Source organism: Gadus chalcogrammus, chromosome 11 (assembly GCF_026213295.1).
Source record: "Gadus chalcogrammus isolate NIFS_2021 chromosome 11, NIFS_Gcha_1.0, whole genome shotgun sequence".
In the NCBI taxonomy this organism is placed as follows: domain Eukaryota; kingdom Metazoa; phylum Chordata; class Actinopteri; order Gadiformes; family Gadidae; genus Gadus; species Gadus chalcogrammus.
The window spans coordinates 17,219,543-17,237,135 of record NC_079422.1 but is presented as its reverse complement, the minus strand read 5'-3'; the positions used below and the strand labels follow the sequence as shown (position 1 = coordinate 17,237,135).

Genomic DNA, 17,593 nt, shown 5'->3' with positions numbered 1-17,593 from the left:
GTCAGTGTGTCTGCGATCACGTGTTCGTGAGGAAGAATGGCTGATATAACCACTAAACAGACAGGGTGAATGGCACTTACTTACTTGTTTTTTTAACATACATATTATATTTGGAGTCAGATGAAGTTTATATTAATGAATGTTACCGATACAATAATTGTGTAAAAGCTCGATGTCTCCGCGTGTAAATGGGTTGATTTCACAAACTTTGGAAGTGTCATCTGCTCTTGTTCAGATAAACAAAGTTGTTATCTCAGTGATTGCTTGGATTTTTTGAGTGCGATACTAACAATAAGAATGGCATTTGTCTGCCCTTAACTTGGTAATGACCAATGAATGAATAATAATATAGTAAATGAAAGTATTTCTGATATGATGGATTCAATCTCTGTCAGTCAGCATATTGATAACAGAATGATTCCATCAACATTTTGATTTTGTTTTAGCTTCAGAGTTCTGCTTCAGCGCATTCTGACGTTTTTCGGTGTCCACAGTCTTTATAGCGGTGTGTTGGGGATCGTGGATTCAACACTGAGGTGACCCCTGCAATTTGTTTATTAAAGCTCAATTAAATATTAATAATCGTCTAACATATTACTAAAATGCCTCGAACCTAATTACCTGAATTGCTTTACTTTCTATAACCCTTTGAATGTTGTTTGTCATTCATTTCAGCAAATTAGCAAATTGATATTATAAGTACTGTACATCCCTCCATTATAAGTCTCCATTAGTTGATGTTTACACCACCCTTCTTTGCTGCTCATATGTAGTAGAAAGCCCCATATCAACCAAGTCAGCTGTTAATGTAAAGCCCAGGGGAACATATGGGGCTTTAGTAACGCATGTCTATTACACTATTACCATATTAAGTACGTATTTCCTGCTTGACATACATTTGATGTTTTAGAGTTTGTAGAGTTAACGATAAACACATCAAAAACGACTGACACATATCTAAAAAGGCAATATGAGAAGCTGCATTTGGAGCAATATCCTTCTCCATTGAGTAGCATGTATTATGATGGACTAAGTTGTGTAAATATTTTACATATACATTTTTATCTGTCTATGGCTATTGTTTGTCCCGTACTATAACCGTAGAAACTCACCAACCTGTCTCCATCAAATTGTTATCCTCAGGAAATTAGCAATGGCATAGTTATGATTAGACTAGTACTTTTGCGTAACGATTATGTATTTTGGCTTGTACTGTGTTCCTACACTATCCAGCTTATTTATCTACTATGTTAGTTTACACATAGTAATTATTATAAAGGAATGTTAACAAAAATCCTTGGTGCATGCATAATCCCAAACCCTAATTTTAACAACTTCCCTTAATTGTCAATGTATTTGCCTTTGGATATAATCGTCTCTGTCTCTGGGTGTGCTCCATCCACCCCTACCTCAGGTGTTGTCCCAGGTCGCTGTGATTCAGTGGATAGTGTCTGTGGGTTGTGTGTTGTCCCAGGTCGCTGTGATTCAGTGGATAGGGTTTGTTGGTCGTGTGTTGTCCCAGGTCGCTGTGATTCAGTGGATAGGGTCCGTTGGTTGTGTGTTGTCCCAGGTCGCTGTGATTCAGTGGATAGTGTCCGTTGGTTGTGTGTTGTCCCAGGTCGCTGTGATTCAGTGGATAGAGTCTGTTGGTCGTGTGTGTGGTCCCAGGTCGTTGTGATTCAGTGGATAGTGTCTGTTGGTCGTGTGTTGTCCCAGGTCGCTGTGATTCAATGGATAATGTCTGTTGGTCGTGTGTGTGGTCCCAGGTCGTTGTGATTCAATGGATAGTGTCTGTTGGTCGTGTGTTGTCCCAGGTCGTTGTGATTCAATGGATAGTGTCTGTTGGTCGTGTGTTGTCCCAGGTCGTTGTGATTCAATGGATAGTGTCTGTTGGTCGTGTGTGGTCCCAGGTCGTTGTGATTCAATGGATAGTGTCTGTTGGTCGTGTGTTGTCCCAGGTCGTTGTGATTCAATGGATAGTGTCTGTTGGTCGTGTGTTGTCCCAGGTCGCTGTGATTCAGTGGATAGAGTCTGTTGGTCGTGTGTTGTCCCAGGTCGCTGTGATTCAGTGGATAGGGTCTGTTGGTTGTGTGTGTGGTCCCAGGTCGCTGTGATTCAGTGGATAGAGTCTGTTGGTCGTGTGTGGTCCCAGGTTGCTGTGATTCAGTGGATAGTGTCTGTTGGTTGTGTGTTGTCCCAGGTCGCTGTGGATTCCCAACTGGCTGCCGGCATGGTGCCCCACCTCCGAGAGCCAGCTGAGGGCTGCCGAGGACCGGATGCTGCGCTGTGAGTAGGGCTCAAGTCAATCGAGCTCAGACCGACATCGCGATCTAACAGAACGCGATTTGCAAATCGCGTTTTGTTGTTGTTTTTTCTTTTCTTTGGTGATTTGTTACTGTTACTGACTGGAGATCGGTAAGATTCATATTCATTTTTATTTTACGATTCAATAGTCAAATAAAGATCTTATAATATCATTTCATGCATCAATTCATCTCAACACAGGCCTAGCCTAAAGGAAAGAGCAGTTCATATGTTGACTGCTTCCAATGTTGTGTTGGTCATGCTATAGAATGATTTATTGCTTGTTTAGTGAATAATACAGAACATAAGGAACAAAAAAAAAAAAAAAAGTTAGGGCCATACGGGATGGGGTTGACTTTGAGTATAGGTTAACAATCAAATACTGACTTGGATTTGAGGGATACCTGAGTTGAATAACAACTACTTTTGCCTGCTTTATCGTCACCTCACCAAAGAGACACTTCTCAAACGAATTGTTTGAACAGTGAATCATTTCCAAAATATAGATGATATAAACTACAAATACGTTCTCCAAATCGAGCTAGTCTGTCGAGTATCGCTCGAGATTAAATGTTTAAATGTAATGTTTATAATAACGATCAACTTCATCGACAGTGCTACACCCCTGTGTTTTATTGAACCTTTCAAACACACCAGGTATAGAAGGCCGGCTGTCCAAACAGTTTGTCGACGTCGGCAACGGCAACCAGTTGTGGACGCTAGCCGTGGACGGTAGCGTCGCCGCAGACGCCCCCGCCGCCTGCCATCACAAGACCCCCGTGGTGCTTCTCCACGGCTTTGGCGGCGGCGTGGGGCTCTGGGCCCTCAACCTGGACGCCCTGTCCCGGGGGGGGCGGAGCGTCTACGCCCTGGACCTGCTGGGCTTCGGCCAGAGCAGCCGGCCCTGCTTCCCCGCGGACGCAGAGGCAGCGGAGGCCCTGTTTGTGGACGCCATAGAGCGCTGGAGGGCCCAGCTGGGCCTGGAGGCCATGATCCTGCTGGGGCACAACCTTGGGGGATACCTGGCCGCGTCCTACGCCCTCAGACACCCCAGAAGGTACCGGCGGGGAGGTGTTTAGTCAGAGGGTTGTTAGCTAGCTACTCGGTGATGTCTTGTACAAACAGACGCAGGAGTGTTTACTGGGAGGGGTGTTACCTACCTAATGGGGTGTCTTGTAGCTACGGATGGAGAAGTGTTTACTGAGAGGGATCTGAGCTATCTAGGTGCTGTCGTACCCTTTACTGAGAGGATTGCTAGCTAGCTAGGAAAGGTTTTGTACCATGAGGTATTCAGGGTAGGAACCTGAGATATGTTTCACCCTGAAGTTGCTGTTGTTGTGCATGTACTTGCCGTCACAAATTATTTTAAGCCGATCAACATTTGCGGCCCTAATATCAATTTCCTAGCGAAGTGTATTGAGTGGTAATTTTCCCGTGGCTACGAGTCATTAGTCTGTTCGTATATAAGGGACCTTTTACCCGCAAACATTTTAGATGAAAAAAATTACACTCATATATCGATATCCAGCAATCTCCTGTGAACCCATGATGACCCCAAGGTGGAAAAATGCCTGCGGACAAAAAACATAGACAGTTATCATTTATTTGGGCTGGAGTGAAGTCAAGACGGCAGCATTAGACCATGTTTTCTACCATGGGTAGACGGTACTGCCTATTTCTATAGCTACCAGACATTCAGTGTCTTTAATCACAATTAAACAAATCTTATAGGAAGAGCAAATTCTTATGTTTATCTATCTTGTGTGATTGTTGGTGTTTTGCATTTTTGATTCCAATCAACAACTCCTGGAGTCGCTGATTGGTAACGGTACAACAAGTCAAACCCTACCCACCTAATGACGAGTGAACCCTCTCCCCCAATCACATGCAATCAAGTCTGTTGACTGCATTGTGCTCGACAATTTCTTTCATTATCCTCCTTAAAAAACAACACTTCCACTCCTGACTAAAGAGGTCGGCGGGCCGTTTATGTGGGAGGTGGCGCGGAGATGAAGGATGTAGAACGTCCTTACAGATTATACCCGCGTACACCCTGCATGATGGCAGGGGGCAGCCTCTGATATCAGCAGCTGTGTCCTCCAAATGTACCTCCTCACTTTCCCATTGTCCCCCCCCCCCCCCCACCTCCTTCCCTCTCTGGGCTTTATTAAGTAAAGGGAAAAAAGTGTGTGTGTGTGTGTGTGTGTGTGTGTGTGTGTGTGTGTGTGTGTGTGTGTGTGTGTGTGTGTGTGTCTGTGTGTGTGCGTGTTTTAGTCTGTGTGTTTGTGTTTTAGTCTGAGTGTGTGTGTTTTAGTAGTGTGTGTGTGTGTGTGTGTGTGTGGGGGGGTTGTAGTCTGTATGTGTGTGTTTGTTTCAGTCTGTGTGTGTGTGTGTGTGTTTTGGTCTGTGTGTGCGTCTCTCTGTGCTTCAGGCATTGTGTGTGCGTTTGCGTATGTGTGTGCGCATGTGGGTACAATGCAGGAGGCGTAAGATGTCCTCAATACGTTATCTGGCTGCTCCATCGGTAACAGTGAGACGTGCCCCCTCCCTATCGTTATCTCCACGGTCCAAAACGGTCTCCTGAGTTATGAGATAGGGCCCTCGCCATCGAGGACGCCGGTGCCTTATTTAAATGGAATGGCGTGTGAACAAACACAGAAAAACGACCAGCGCAGGGCGTGTTGATTCCTCGCATCCTCTTCCCCTGGTTCTTGTTTAGCGCTACAGATTACAAGTAGGTTGGCGAGTGCTTGGCTCGGAGTTCAAGGGCACAGCGATAACGCGGGAATAAGAACGATGGCGGCCCTTCTCTGTGCCCTTAAATGCATGTTAACATTGATGCATTGGAATTAGTTCAAATGTTTGAGAACTCGTTCAGGAATTGTAAATAGAAAAAACATGTATTCATACAAGCATTGATTTATTCAAATGAATCAAAACCTTTGACAGCAGTGGTGCCTTTATTAACAGTGAAGCACGGTTGATGGATGTCAACATCTAGATGGCAGCAAACTCACATCTGTGGTCTGATGCTGGGTAACCCTTTAAATCCAATCTCCCTTTCTCCCACTCTCTCCCTCCCTCTCTCTCTCCCTTTTGCTCCCTCCCACCCATCCTCTCTACCTCTCTTCCTCCCTCCCTCCCAATCCCTCCCTCCTACTCTTTCTCTCCCTCTCTCGTCCTGCCTTCCTCCTCCCTCCTTCTCCTTCCCTCCCTCCTTCCTACCCTATCTCCCCCCTTCTTCCCTCGCTCTCTCTCGCCTTCCTTCTCCCTCCCTCCCCCAACTCCTTCCCTCCCTCTCTCCCTCCTTCCCTCTCTCTTCCTCTCTTCCTCCCTCACTCCCCCACTTCCCCCCCCCCCCCCCCCCCCCTCAGGGTGAAGCACATAGTGCTGGTGGAGCCCTGGGGTTTCCCAGAGCGCCCGGCCACGTCTGACCAGGACCGGCCCGTCCCGGTGTGGATCAAGGCTCTGGGGGCCATGCTCAGCCCCTTGAACCCTCTGGCGGGGCTGCGGATGGTGGGACCCCTAGGTAGGGAGGCTCCCAGCGTGCTGCGGCTAGCCACAGAGTGAGAACGGGGTATTTAGGTCGTTGTGCAGTGTGAGGACATGGATTCACATGGAGCCAGGGGATGGGCATAATGGCTAATATCTTTATGTCCTTGGATACAAGAAGACAACAAGAAGGTTTCATAGACTAGTGTATATGACTTACATGAAGGTATTGTAGTAGGTGGGGTACCAAAGTGTGGTATGATATAAGATGAGATAAAAATAGGATTGTACTTAGTGGTAGAAAACAAAAAATATCTAAGATGTGTGTATTATATTTGTGTCCATAATAATTATGTGTAGTATCGATTTAAATATAAAAGCAAAAAGCTAACTTATTGACATTATTGAAACTACACATGATTGACCGTATGACCAATATGCTCTGGAACAAGACCAGGGAAAACTAACCCTGCTACCCAACTGCCATAGGTCTCACTCTAGTCCAGACCCTGCGGCCAGACTTCAAGAAGAAGTTTGCGTCCATGTTTGTTGACAACACAGTCTCGGAGTACATCTATCACCTCAACGTCCAGGCACCAAGGTACATCTCTCTTGCTTCTCCTCTCATCTCTTCCTCTTTCGGCTTTCAATCCCTATCCTAACTCCAGAACTCAAACTTGGCCTCATGTAACTCAGTATCAACCGTCAACAACAATGAAATATTCCTGGTGAAATTGATGGATGGCACTGGGTTCTTCGGTGGCCAGTCCACAATCCACCGTGTTCGTTTAAAGCTGCTGTAGGTAAGAGTTTCAAAGAGAGAGGGAGGGCCGTAAATTACAACGCCAGTGTGTGCGTGTGTGATTGACAGGCAAGATGGATTCCTCCACCCATTGAGGGAAGAGAATCTCGACTGTCTATAATTATATCTGAAGGATGGCTATGGCATTTCAAACAAATGACACTCTTAAATCTTACCTACAGCGTCTTTCTATCCAAGCCCACCAACCCCTTTATTGCGAAACAATGCGTTGCTTACCCATTTGCTCTTTTGTTTATAAGTCACTTTAAGTCACAAACTCCTTTAATCTGAAGCCATGATTTTACACCAGTGAAAGATCAGGAAACCTCACCTGGTGAGACGCCTAGTAATAAGGGCTGCGCAATTTAAATAATTGATTGCGAGTATATTCGTTCTACTCATTAAATGTTGTATAGAAATATAACAGCTGGATACATATTGTACATTCTTTTAGATTAGAAGATTTCCTATGAGAACATTTTGTGTATTTTTTAAAGTGGAAAGTTCTCAGTGGCAAAGTGTTTATTGGAGATAAATGCTGAATAAATGCAACATGTTTACAAATTCAAATTTAATCGTTTGAATAATTGGGACTTCAGTATTGACCAAAGTAATCGCGATGCTGATTTTCTTTCCATAATTGAGCAGCACTACTAGTAATTGATCAGACCCTCAGTACTTCAGGCCTCCACCCAGAGCCCTCACGGCTGGGGGTTGCGGGGACTCATGTCGTCCTACCGCCCGTCCCCTCGGCGCTGACTGTGCGGCTCCGTTTCACAGCGGGGAGACGGCCTTCAAGAACATGACGCTGCCGTACGGCTGGGCCAAGAGGCCCCTGCTGCGGCGGCTGGGCTCCCTGCCGCCCGACGCCCCCATCACGCTGGTGTACGGCTCGCGCTCCAGCATCGACGGCCACTCGGGCTGCGGCGTGCAGGAGATGAGGCGCGGCTCGCACGTGGAAATCATAGTAAGTGGTGGAGGGTCGTGGGGGAGGGAGGGGGGGGAGGGAACGGAGTCTGAGGCGAGACCAGAGAATGTGAAGTCTTTTTTTTTTTTCATGGATTTTTGTTATCCTCCTTTTTCTTCCTCGCCGTGTGGGAGTTTATCGATCTCTGTCTGTGTCTTTTCTTGCTTTAGCATGGAAGTGGAAGAGTGTTTATGCAAGAGCCTTGGCTCCAAGGCTTTAAGTTCCTTGACTTTGACGCCTTTGTATTTGGATATTGTGTTGCTCTTATTCAGGATTTCATGTGGTTTCCGAGGAGGTTTTCATCATGAATTGCTTCACTTGGCTCATGGCTATTTTAACTATCTGTATGTAGGGTAATGGTTATCAAGAGGATTTTGTTTGTCTTTTATTTCACACTACGATTAACTGCGTTCTTTAGCATTTTCGTGATTTTAGAACCGTGATATTCGCCTTACTTGATGGCTAATCGATCGATGGCTAAAACATGGAAATACAGACACAAATTGGGTTGTGTTGTGATCATATTAATACACACCTTTCCTATCTTCCTCAACCATTTTGTACTTTGTACACACACAGACAGACACACAAACGCACAAGTGCACACAAAAACTCTTTATATCTTAAACCATATTTTGTATATCTTCGATTTAATATTATTGTATATATTTTATAAAAAACTGATATTATTAATTATATTAATTATATCTATTTTGTATGAATTAATAATGATAGTAATGATAATGATATTAATTTAGGACTTCATTTCTATTTTACTTTCTGTGAATATGTTTTATTCGTATTTTTGTATCTTGCATCATTTGCACCATTGCACAATAACATCATTTGCACCATTCCACCATTCCACGTGGAAGTATTCCTGTCTGGGTAACTCTGTATGTATCCTGCAGACGATACGTGGGGCGGGCCACTATGTGTACGCAGACCAGCCAGACGACTTCAACCAGAGAGTTCTGGAGGTGTGCCATCAGGTGGACTGAAATGCAAACACACACGCACATGCACAGACTAAAAATCATATACACACACACCAACACAGAGACTAAAACACACACACGCAGAGACTACAACACACACACACACACACACACACACACACACACACACACACACACACACACACACACACACACACACACACACACACACACACACACACACACACACACACACACACACACACACACACACAAGCACAGACTCAAACACACACAGAGACTACAACACACACACACACACACAATAACGGTTGCAGTGTGCATCAGCGTTGGTTTTTCACCATCTGCCGCCTTCAAGAGGAGACGTAGACGAGAAGGAGCTATCTGTCCGCGTCGGGACGCCCTTTCTTCCTACAGGGATCGCTGGGTTGGCCTTTGGACTAATTCATCACATGGTACATATACTGTATATCAGGTTTTTTGGGGATATGGCTCCCAAAGTTTGGACGCTGACAGGGTTAATGGTCTGGATCTGAGACCATTGAGGAGGTGAAACGGAATACCAAATACCGTGGTGATGATGATGATGATGATGATGATGATGATGATGATGATGATGATGATGATGATGATGATGATGATGATGATGATGACGAGTCACGGAGATGCTAAGCACCAGAACCCCACACGGGATAAAAATAGGGATCTTAAAATGGGACATGCATACAAGATAGTGAAGTTCAATTTGGCATCATGTGACATAAACATGTATATGTACATCAAGCACATCCTATGATGAAGACAGCAACGAGGGCAAAAATATAATAATATATTTATTATAATAGTTGCAGCATTAGAAATTCAATTGGTAATATATAGACATATATTTCTCATTTATAGACATATAAATGAGACATATATTTCTAATTTATGTATAGACATATATTTCTCATTTATACAAACACTGCAATCTCTGTAATATTGTTAGGCCAGTTATAATTTCAGCATGTTCTAGGCATTTCTTATAATTGTATTCCCAGTGCAATTCTGTACAGCATCATTATAATATTATGTTACACTATTGCTTTAACGGCAGCCACATCCGTGTTAATGCATAATATTACTTAGTACATTAAGCACAGTGTGCATTAAGTAAGCCAATGTGCTTGTGTAATGCACATTAAGCATTTCCTACGCAGTTGTGTGTGGTTTGTGCAATGGTTTTATAATGCTGACCTTTTCAATTTTGCTAGTGCCCAAAGTGTTTTTTTTTGGTTTGTTTTTTAATTTCTTAAGAGAGAGAGAGGTTTGCAGTCTCTAATTGAGTTTAGTTTAGCGATGTATTTATTGGGAGATTATATGACATAGTGGGGTCCGTCGAAGGGTGTCATGCAAAGACCTGTCTGATGATGATTGCAAGTTATTCACTCGGATGGGCTGAATGGGCTATATCTGGAGAGATGACTTGCAATGGATTGAGAACACAAAAACACAAAATGAGCAATCCACCAAATGGACCTTCTGTACGGACGCCAGGGACGGAGATCATCGCGGGCCAAACAGTTCAGACTCTGTGGTGGTGGTATCCTCAGAAGCATGATGGGCTGATTTTTTTTATACATCAGATATACACTCTCGACTAATCAAGCGATCAGTCAGACCTTGCAAAAGTCATCCCTAAGTGCCTTTTGTAAAGACGAGCTAGGTTGGCATTCAAACAGCACTTATCAGCATCTGGCTTCCTAGCGAGGAATACCAGTGGCTGGAGCTCTGACAGGAGCCTCGGTAAAGGGAGCGGCAGGAGGGTTCTGCTGTCGCACTACTGCGCTACTGGCAACGGACGGATGCTGATGGGGATTATTTAGGTTGCCCGGCCACCGGTCTGCTATTCTCTGACAATCTATCGCCGATGGTTGGATTGATGCGTCATTAAATCTCACAGAGATAATATAGCTGGAGCTCTTTGCTTCCGATCCAATAACTGACTGTAAAGAAACCGACGCAGAGTGCGGCTAATTGTGCTTTATTAGAGTTTAATTGAGCAACGTGTTTCCGTGAATGTCTATAAATGTTTTGTGCTCTGATATAAATCGAATCAAAAAGCAAGTGTTCTAGGGGGGGGGGGAGGGGGGCTAGTGGCCTACTCTCACACGCTAATTAGGAAATGTGTTATAATTTTCAGTTGGTGACCTTGTTAAACGCTACGTGTAGCGTTTAACTCTCTCTCTGTAAATAAAATGTTATATTCGTTTTTTTGGTTGAACCTTATCCCTCTGATGAATAAAGTACCTCCTAAATTTGTTTGCACTCTCACTTTTCACATTTATGGAGCCAAATTGACGGATAAGTCAATATTTTCCTTCCAGCTCTTCTTATCATTTCAGGGCTGTCAGCCGACTGGCAGCCAGAGAAATTGTTGCCATTTATCCTTGGTTAGCAAAAAAAATAAATAAAATGCATGGATAGTTCTCTCGGTTGCCGCTAGGAGGTACTCAAGTGCAGATGAGGCGCCAACGATTTGGACCGTTTAGAATAGATGATACATACATGTACTTTCTCTCTGTGTCCCAGTCTCTCACTCGCCCCTTCTCCCAGTCTCTCTCTCGCTTTCTCAGTCTCTCCCAGTTTCTCTTTATCCGAGGCACAGGGGGCAGTTAGTGTTCATGGGGACGGCTAGCTGGGGCTCTGAAAGATGGAAAAACAATTGACTTCGAGAGGATATCAGGTAGAGGTTTACATAATGAATTTTCGTGTTTTATTTAGTTTTTAATTCCTCCTTTTTTTCGGGGGTTTTCTACCCTCAGATTCAGACTAGGCATCTGGCAAAAGATTAACAAGGGGATATCGATTGTACAGAGATCCTATCTGCTGTTATTCCAGCAGTCTATGATCGATGCAGCCTTAAATATGCAAGCTCATGCCAATGTATATCATGTAGAGCCAGCACTGACCCTGTCTTTTCATGCCTCTCTTTCCTCCTTGTCCCATTCAGCTGCGGGCAGAATGATGGAGCTGGTTTTAATGAAGCTCCCTGTTCGACATACAGTGGCTCTGCTGAGAAAAACGGACCCCTCCTTTTTCCATAAAGGACCTTATCAGGGGACATTATCCCATTGCCATTAGCATTTCTTGCCAGCCGTGCAGTTGAGTTTAGGCCTTATGTTCCAGCAGTATTATACAGGGCCGTAATGTAACAATGATGCAGAGGTAGAGGCAATCACGTCTTTCAAACAGCCGCAGTGCTGATGGCCCTAGGTTATGATGGCCTGTGGTTTCTTCAGGGTTTAGGGCAGGGGTTCTCAACTTCTTCTCAACGGGACCCAAACACACACTCTGAAAGCTCCCTGGTATTCACCAAAGGATCTCCCATCCAGTGCGCTTAGCGTTTTTCTCTGTCACCTCACACTGGGTCCTGACCCATTTTGGGTCGCAACCCATGGATAAATAGAAGATTGTTTGGTGGTATCGATGTGTGCCGTGGGCGCACTGTGCCCTGGGGTCTCTTCCAGCTGGTGCACTCCCCTCCCTGCCAGGTCACCTTTGGCATCTACGTTTTACTGCCACTCCATTTCGTGATAAGTTGTTTCCGCAGAAGATGCTAACTGAAAGTGCATCTGACATGGATCTGGCTGTAAAATGGCAACCCTACAACAACTCCACCTGGTATTAATAACCCATTCCTCCGAAAAGGTATTTCCCACCCTAGTACACATAATGTACACATAATCAAGTTTCAAATGTGTATGGTAGTTCAACATGTGAAGAATTAAAATAATATTTCATTAAATAATGAACAACAAAAGTATTTATGTATTAAAGAGGGAATTAGTCATAGACTGCGGGATAATATTTTCAGACTTGTTAAACAGCAGCCTTGTCTAGTGTGCCTGTGCAGGTGCATCATGGGTCAAAGGCAGCAGTCCCCCTCTCTCCCTGTGCGTCACTGGGCTGGTCTGAAATGCGCTGGGCCCGCTGTGGTGACACGGAACACGCGTGCACGCCTCTAATGATCTCGTTTGCCTTTGTGGCCACACAAACCAGCGACACACACACACACACCTCAAATGAACCCAAGTGGCCATGTCGGCTCCGGTCCAATTGAAAGGTCCATCTGTAACTGATTTTCCATCCGGAGAAACAACTAATCTATTGCTTCAATTTGGGGCCACTGGAAAGCACATTTACCCAGCCGTCAGACTGCGCTTCTAAAAGGAATCCCAGCCAAGGTTAATGTGAGAGTGGAAATGTACGGTTGGAAAATGTATACATCGTCTAAATACTGTTTTCATACAAAGTACATTCAAATTCCACTGGTTTGAATTCCATTTTAGGACTAAATTCTTATCACACATAACTCTATCATGCACTTCATTTCTTCCGGCATTTATTGTGTTTTAAATTATTACATTATGCATTCAATTTTAGTTGTCCATTTGTTTTACCTCAAGGTATTGTAATCCTAATTATTAAGGGATTTTCTTTGCTGTCACCTCTCACAAGAGGCTAAGTGATGTCATTAGCTTAACACCTTTTTCTCAAGTCCCTGCCAATGTTTGCATGAAAGGTAAATTGTGAAATGTATTACATTTGAAACTTTAAACATAACCGAAGGCCGTTCCTCCTTCCACAGTAACAGCACTACTGCTGTGTTAGATGATTGACCATGGCAGCAGCTATTGTGGGTACCTTGAGACACACTTCAGATTCAAGAGGAAAGTGGGGCTGATGTGGATGCTGGGAACGCAGAGGTGGAAGAAAGGAGGAGGAAGTTAGAGGAGAGAGAGAGACCTTTTGCTGGGGAGCACACACCCGGCCAGTCCAGGCTCGCCGTCTCCGTTGCTAGGGAACCAGCAAGGCGCCCGTCTAATTTATTAAATTCCACCTCTTGCCTCCTCTCTCTCTCTCTCTCTCTCTCTCTCTCTCTCTCTCTCTCTCTCTCTCTCTCTCTCTCTCTCTCTCTCTCTCTCTCTCTCTCTCTCTCTCTCTCTCTCTCTCCCTCTCTCGCCGTCTCTCTTTCCCTGTGTTCCTGTGTTTGGCTCTCGCTCGCTCTTGTCCGCCCTCCGTCCTGCTTTCCCTATCGCCTGTTATCTTTCCCACCCTCCAAGTCGCTTATCTCCCTCCCTCTCTCGTCCTCTCTATGTCGCTCTCGCTCTCTCTGTTTCTCTCTCTCGCACTCTCTCTTCCATCTCTGTCTCAGGCTCTCTCAATCTCTCTCCTCCACCCTCTCTCTTTAACTCTCTCATCCTCTCTGACACTCTCTCTCTCTTTGTTTCTCTTGCTCTCTCTTCCACTCTCTCGCTCTTGATCTCTCTCCACCCTCTCTTTAACTCTCTCATCCTCTCCGTCACTCTCTCTCTCTCTCTCTCTCTCTCTCTCTCTCTCTCTCTCTCTGTTTCTCTCTCCGGCTCGCTCTTCCTTTTCTCTCTCAGGCTCTCGCAATCTCTCTCCTCTCCAACCTCCCTCTTCCACTCTCTTGCTCTCAATCTCTCCACCCTCTTTTCACCTCCCTCTCTCTCTCTCTCTCTCTCTCTCTCTCTCGCCCTCGTCCGCTCTCTTTCTCCTCTCTCTCTCTCTCTCTCTCTCTCTCTCTCTCTCTCGCCCTCTCGTCCGCTCTCTTTCTCCTCTCTCTCTCATCGCAGCCTCCAGACAGTATTTTCTTCCCCTTTCCTTCCTAATATCAAACCAAACCGGTTACCGATGACCACTCTCAGCCTGAAAAGACTCACTAATCATATTGAAGATGACACACACACTCACACACACACACACACACACACACACACACACACACACACACACACACACACACACACACACACACACACACACACACACACACACACACACATACACGCACACACACACATGCACACACACACTTATACCCATACAGACACATGTGCATGCATATGTGTGTTTGGGTTTGTGTGGCTGTGGATGTGACACACACACACACACACACATTATTTTAACACAAACAGCCCCGCACTTACACACACCATCCCCATAAACCGCATTACCATTTAGACGGTGGCTTCGGCTCGCCCTGCGAGAGGTCTAGCTACCCATGAGTGATAACGCCTCAGTTCTGTGACGCATTAACCGCCCCACAGGCGAACGCACGCCACTTGAGAGTCACGGGGAGTACCTGGCGAGTTAAGGATGTGTTTAAGTAAAGGATCCTGAGAGGGGGTGGAGACCGGGAAGCCACCACGCTACTCTTTTTTTGACATGAAACAGCCCGCCGGTGGGAAGAAGCAGGGAGAGCTTTTCCTCCTGGGAGATGTAGATCTTTACCTCATGAGAGGAGGTATCATCCTAACCTCAGAATCTGGATGAGATCACAGAACATTCGCTGGTCATCTTATGTGTGTCACACGAGGCAGGGGTGACACAGCAAACCACAGTGACGCTGTCAGCCACTTCTGGTTGCTGCTGTGGATGATATGCGACACCAGAGAACAGTGTGAAAGGGATATTAAATACGGAATTAAATCATGAACGTTGAACCTTTCCCCGTCTGGCTGGCTCTGAGAGGCCAGCACAGTGGCAGCCTCTCCTTGTCGCTGTTGTAAGATTTGTTTTTATCAACGATAGTTACATAAATAATTGTTACGTTAGGATGCAGATGCCGAAGATCTTTGAAGGGCTGAGGAGGTTTCTCTTATGAGGCTGAGATGGATAAAAACATTTATATTGAAGGATGCAGTCGTTGAATTCTATGTGATCTGGATATCTGAATGTATTCATGCCATACCCTGTTCATCTTGACCTTGGACATCACATAGTGCCCACCCCCTTGAAACAGATCAACCATGTCAGGCGCACACACAGACACACACAGACACACACACACACACACACACACACACACACACACACACACACACACACACACACACACACACACACACACACACACACACACACACACACACACACACACACACACACAAATACACACATGAACGTACAGTGATACGGGCTGGTGTAACCTCAAATTGGCGTCATAAATATGTCTCATAAATACTAGTTGTCTTTCACGAGAGGCCACGTTGGTGTGCTCTTTCCTTAAAGACGACTTTTATAAGGGAAAGTTTATCATCTCGTAACATTTTTATCCAGATCATCAGGCACCAGGCTCCATCCTGTATTATAAATGAACCATAATATGGCGGTAATATGAATAAACATCCGATGCAGATATCAAACGATGCATGTGGTCTTCTTCCAAAAATAGCTTCTCTCTAATGCTGTTAAAGAAATATACACATTGGGCGTAATAGTACTCTGGTAGGAAGTTCTTCCTGTTCTCACTCAATCCCCTCATGTTTCCCGTTTCATAACTACTGAATTCCAAATGGAGTGCAGAGAATTAGTATTTTAAATACATTTTCATATATTGCAATATAAATCAAACCGACTAATTTAATAGAAACTTGAGCCTTGTGTATTGGACTATGGTTAGTTCAATATCAGCAAATAAATAACAACAAACGCATGGTAATAATATATACTGTGCATATATGTTTATATATGCATGCATAAATGGGACCGGGGCTTGGGTTGGGCACCATCATCATCACCACCTTCATCACCACCACCACTTTCATCATCATCACCACCAGCATCATCATCATCAGATCATCATCATCAACATCAGCTGCAGCGTTACCCCCACCATCTTCATCATCATCATCATGATCACCACCGCCACCATCATTATCACCATCTTCATCCTCATTGGCATCATCCTCATCATCTTCATCATCATCAGCTGCAGTGTTACCCCCACCATCTTCATCATCATTGACATCATCATCATCACCATCTTCATCATCGTCACTGCAGCCCCTTCCCCACCATCTTCATCATCATCATCATCAGAAACACCATCATCACCGACATTATCACCACCATCACCGTCTCTATCGTCATCGTCTTCCTCACCCCAATTACCTGCCCTGACCGCTGTCGGCTGCGATCACCCCGTTGTTCTCTGGCTCCTCCTCCTCCTCCTTCCCCCTCCTCCTCCTCCTCCTCCTCTCTGAAGGAGCAGACACTTCCCGGCGTGTGTGTCTGGAGGCGTCTGGACTCTGCAGTGGGTGTCAGGGAAACAGCAGACCCACGGAGGGGGGTGGGGTTAGCCCTAACCCTTACCCTAACCCTAACCCTAACCAAAAGGGGTACAATTGCTAGTTAGTTTCATTGTGGAGGGGGGGAGAGAGGACGGACAGAAAGAGAGCGTCTGAGAAAAGAGAGAGGGAGAACCAGAGAGAGAGAGAGAGAGAGAGAGAGAGAGAGAGAAAGAGAGAGAGAGAGAGAGAGAGAGAGAGAGAGAGAGAAACAAACACAAACCCTTGTGGCAGGACTGCTTTCAGCTCTGCTGCGAAACGATTCTATTCATAGGGGTTCTCTCATCGATGTATCATTTGTTGTTGACACACCCAAACACACACACACGCACACACACACACACACACACACACACACACACACACACACACACACACACACACACACACACACACACACACACACACACACACACACTCATACACACACACACACACTCACACACACAAACACACACACACTCTCTCATACACACTCTCACACACTCTCACACACTCTCTCTCTCACACACACACACACACGCATACAAGGACACTCACCGTGCAGTTTCTTATATCTGATTGCAGACATTTTATGCAGAAGAGCTCCGATTATAAACGTTGGAGTGGGTGCTGCAAGTGAGACAAAAGTCCACGAGTGTTATTGTTTCCATTGGAAACAATAACACTTTTAATCATACGAAGCACAACCTATCGCATCTTTGCTTTAAAATTATGTTGTTGTTGAAGCTTTTGTTGTTGAAGATCAGTTCTGGTAATGGAGTTATTATGCCGAGTCGATTTCTTTACCCCATGCCTCTGTAGATAAATGGCTAAAGACTTCCATTATATTAAAATCATCTATTATAATAACGGCACATGATGGCCTGCACAAAGCAATAGGCCAAGTGTTGGGTAAGGGGCTGGTATTCATTCATCGAGTGTCACATTAATT

The 17,593-nt window shown here is 45.0% G+C and overlaps 1 protein-coding gene across 2 annotated transcripts; it reads left to right on the top strand.

The window, feature by feature from the left end:
• abhd5a (abhydrolase domain containing 5a) lies at window positions 1-10,889 on the top strand. Of its 2 annotated transcripts, none has more exons than XM_056602483.1 (8): window positions 1-65; window positions 495-536; window positions 2,201-2,286; window positions 2,962-3,361; window positions 5,679-5,833; window positions 6,286-6,397; window positions 7,379-7,565; window positions 8,477-10,888. In XM_056602483.1, exons 1-8 carry the CDS (start codon window positions 37-39, stop codon window positions 8,564-8,566), a joined length of 1,101 nt encoding a protein of 366 aa, XP_056458458.1. In that variant the 5' UTR covers window positions 1-36; the 3' UTR covers window positions 8,567-10,888. The 2 variants fall into 2 exon arrangements, with proteins under 2 accessions (XP_056458458.1, XP_056458457.1); XM_056602482.1 differs by having other exon boundaries at window positions 18-65; window positions 447-536; window positions 8,477-10,889.
• The last annotated feature ends 6,704 nt before the right edge of the window (window positions 10,890-17,593 follow it).

Coding starts and splice junctions, on each gene's coding strand:
- abhd5a (XM_056602482.1), top strand. CDS start 37: ATGGCTGATATAACCACTAAACAGACAGG. Junction 2,287..2,961: donor CGAGGACCGGATGCTGCGCT/GTGAGTAGGGCT, acceptor CAAACACACCAG/GTATAGAAGGCCGGCTGTCC. Junction 3,362..5,678: donor GCCCTCAGACACCCCAGAAG/GTACCGGCGGGG, acceptor CCCCCCCCTCAG/GGTGAAGCACATAGTGCTGG.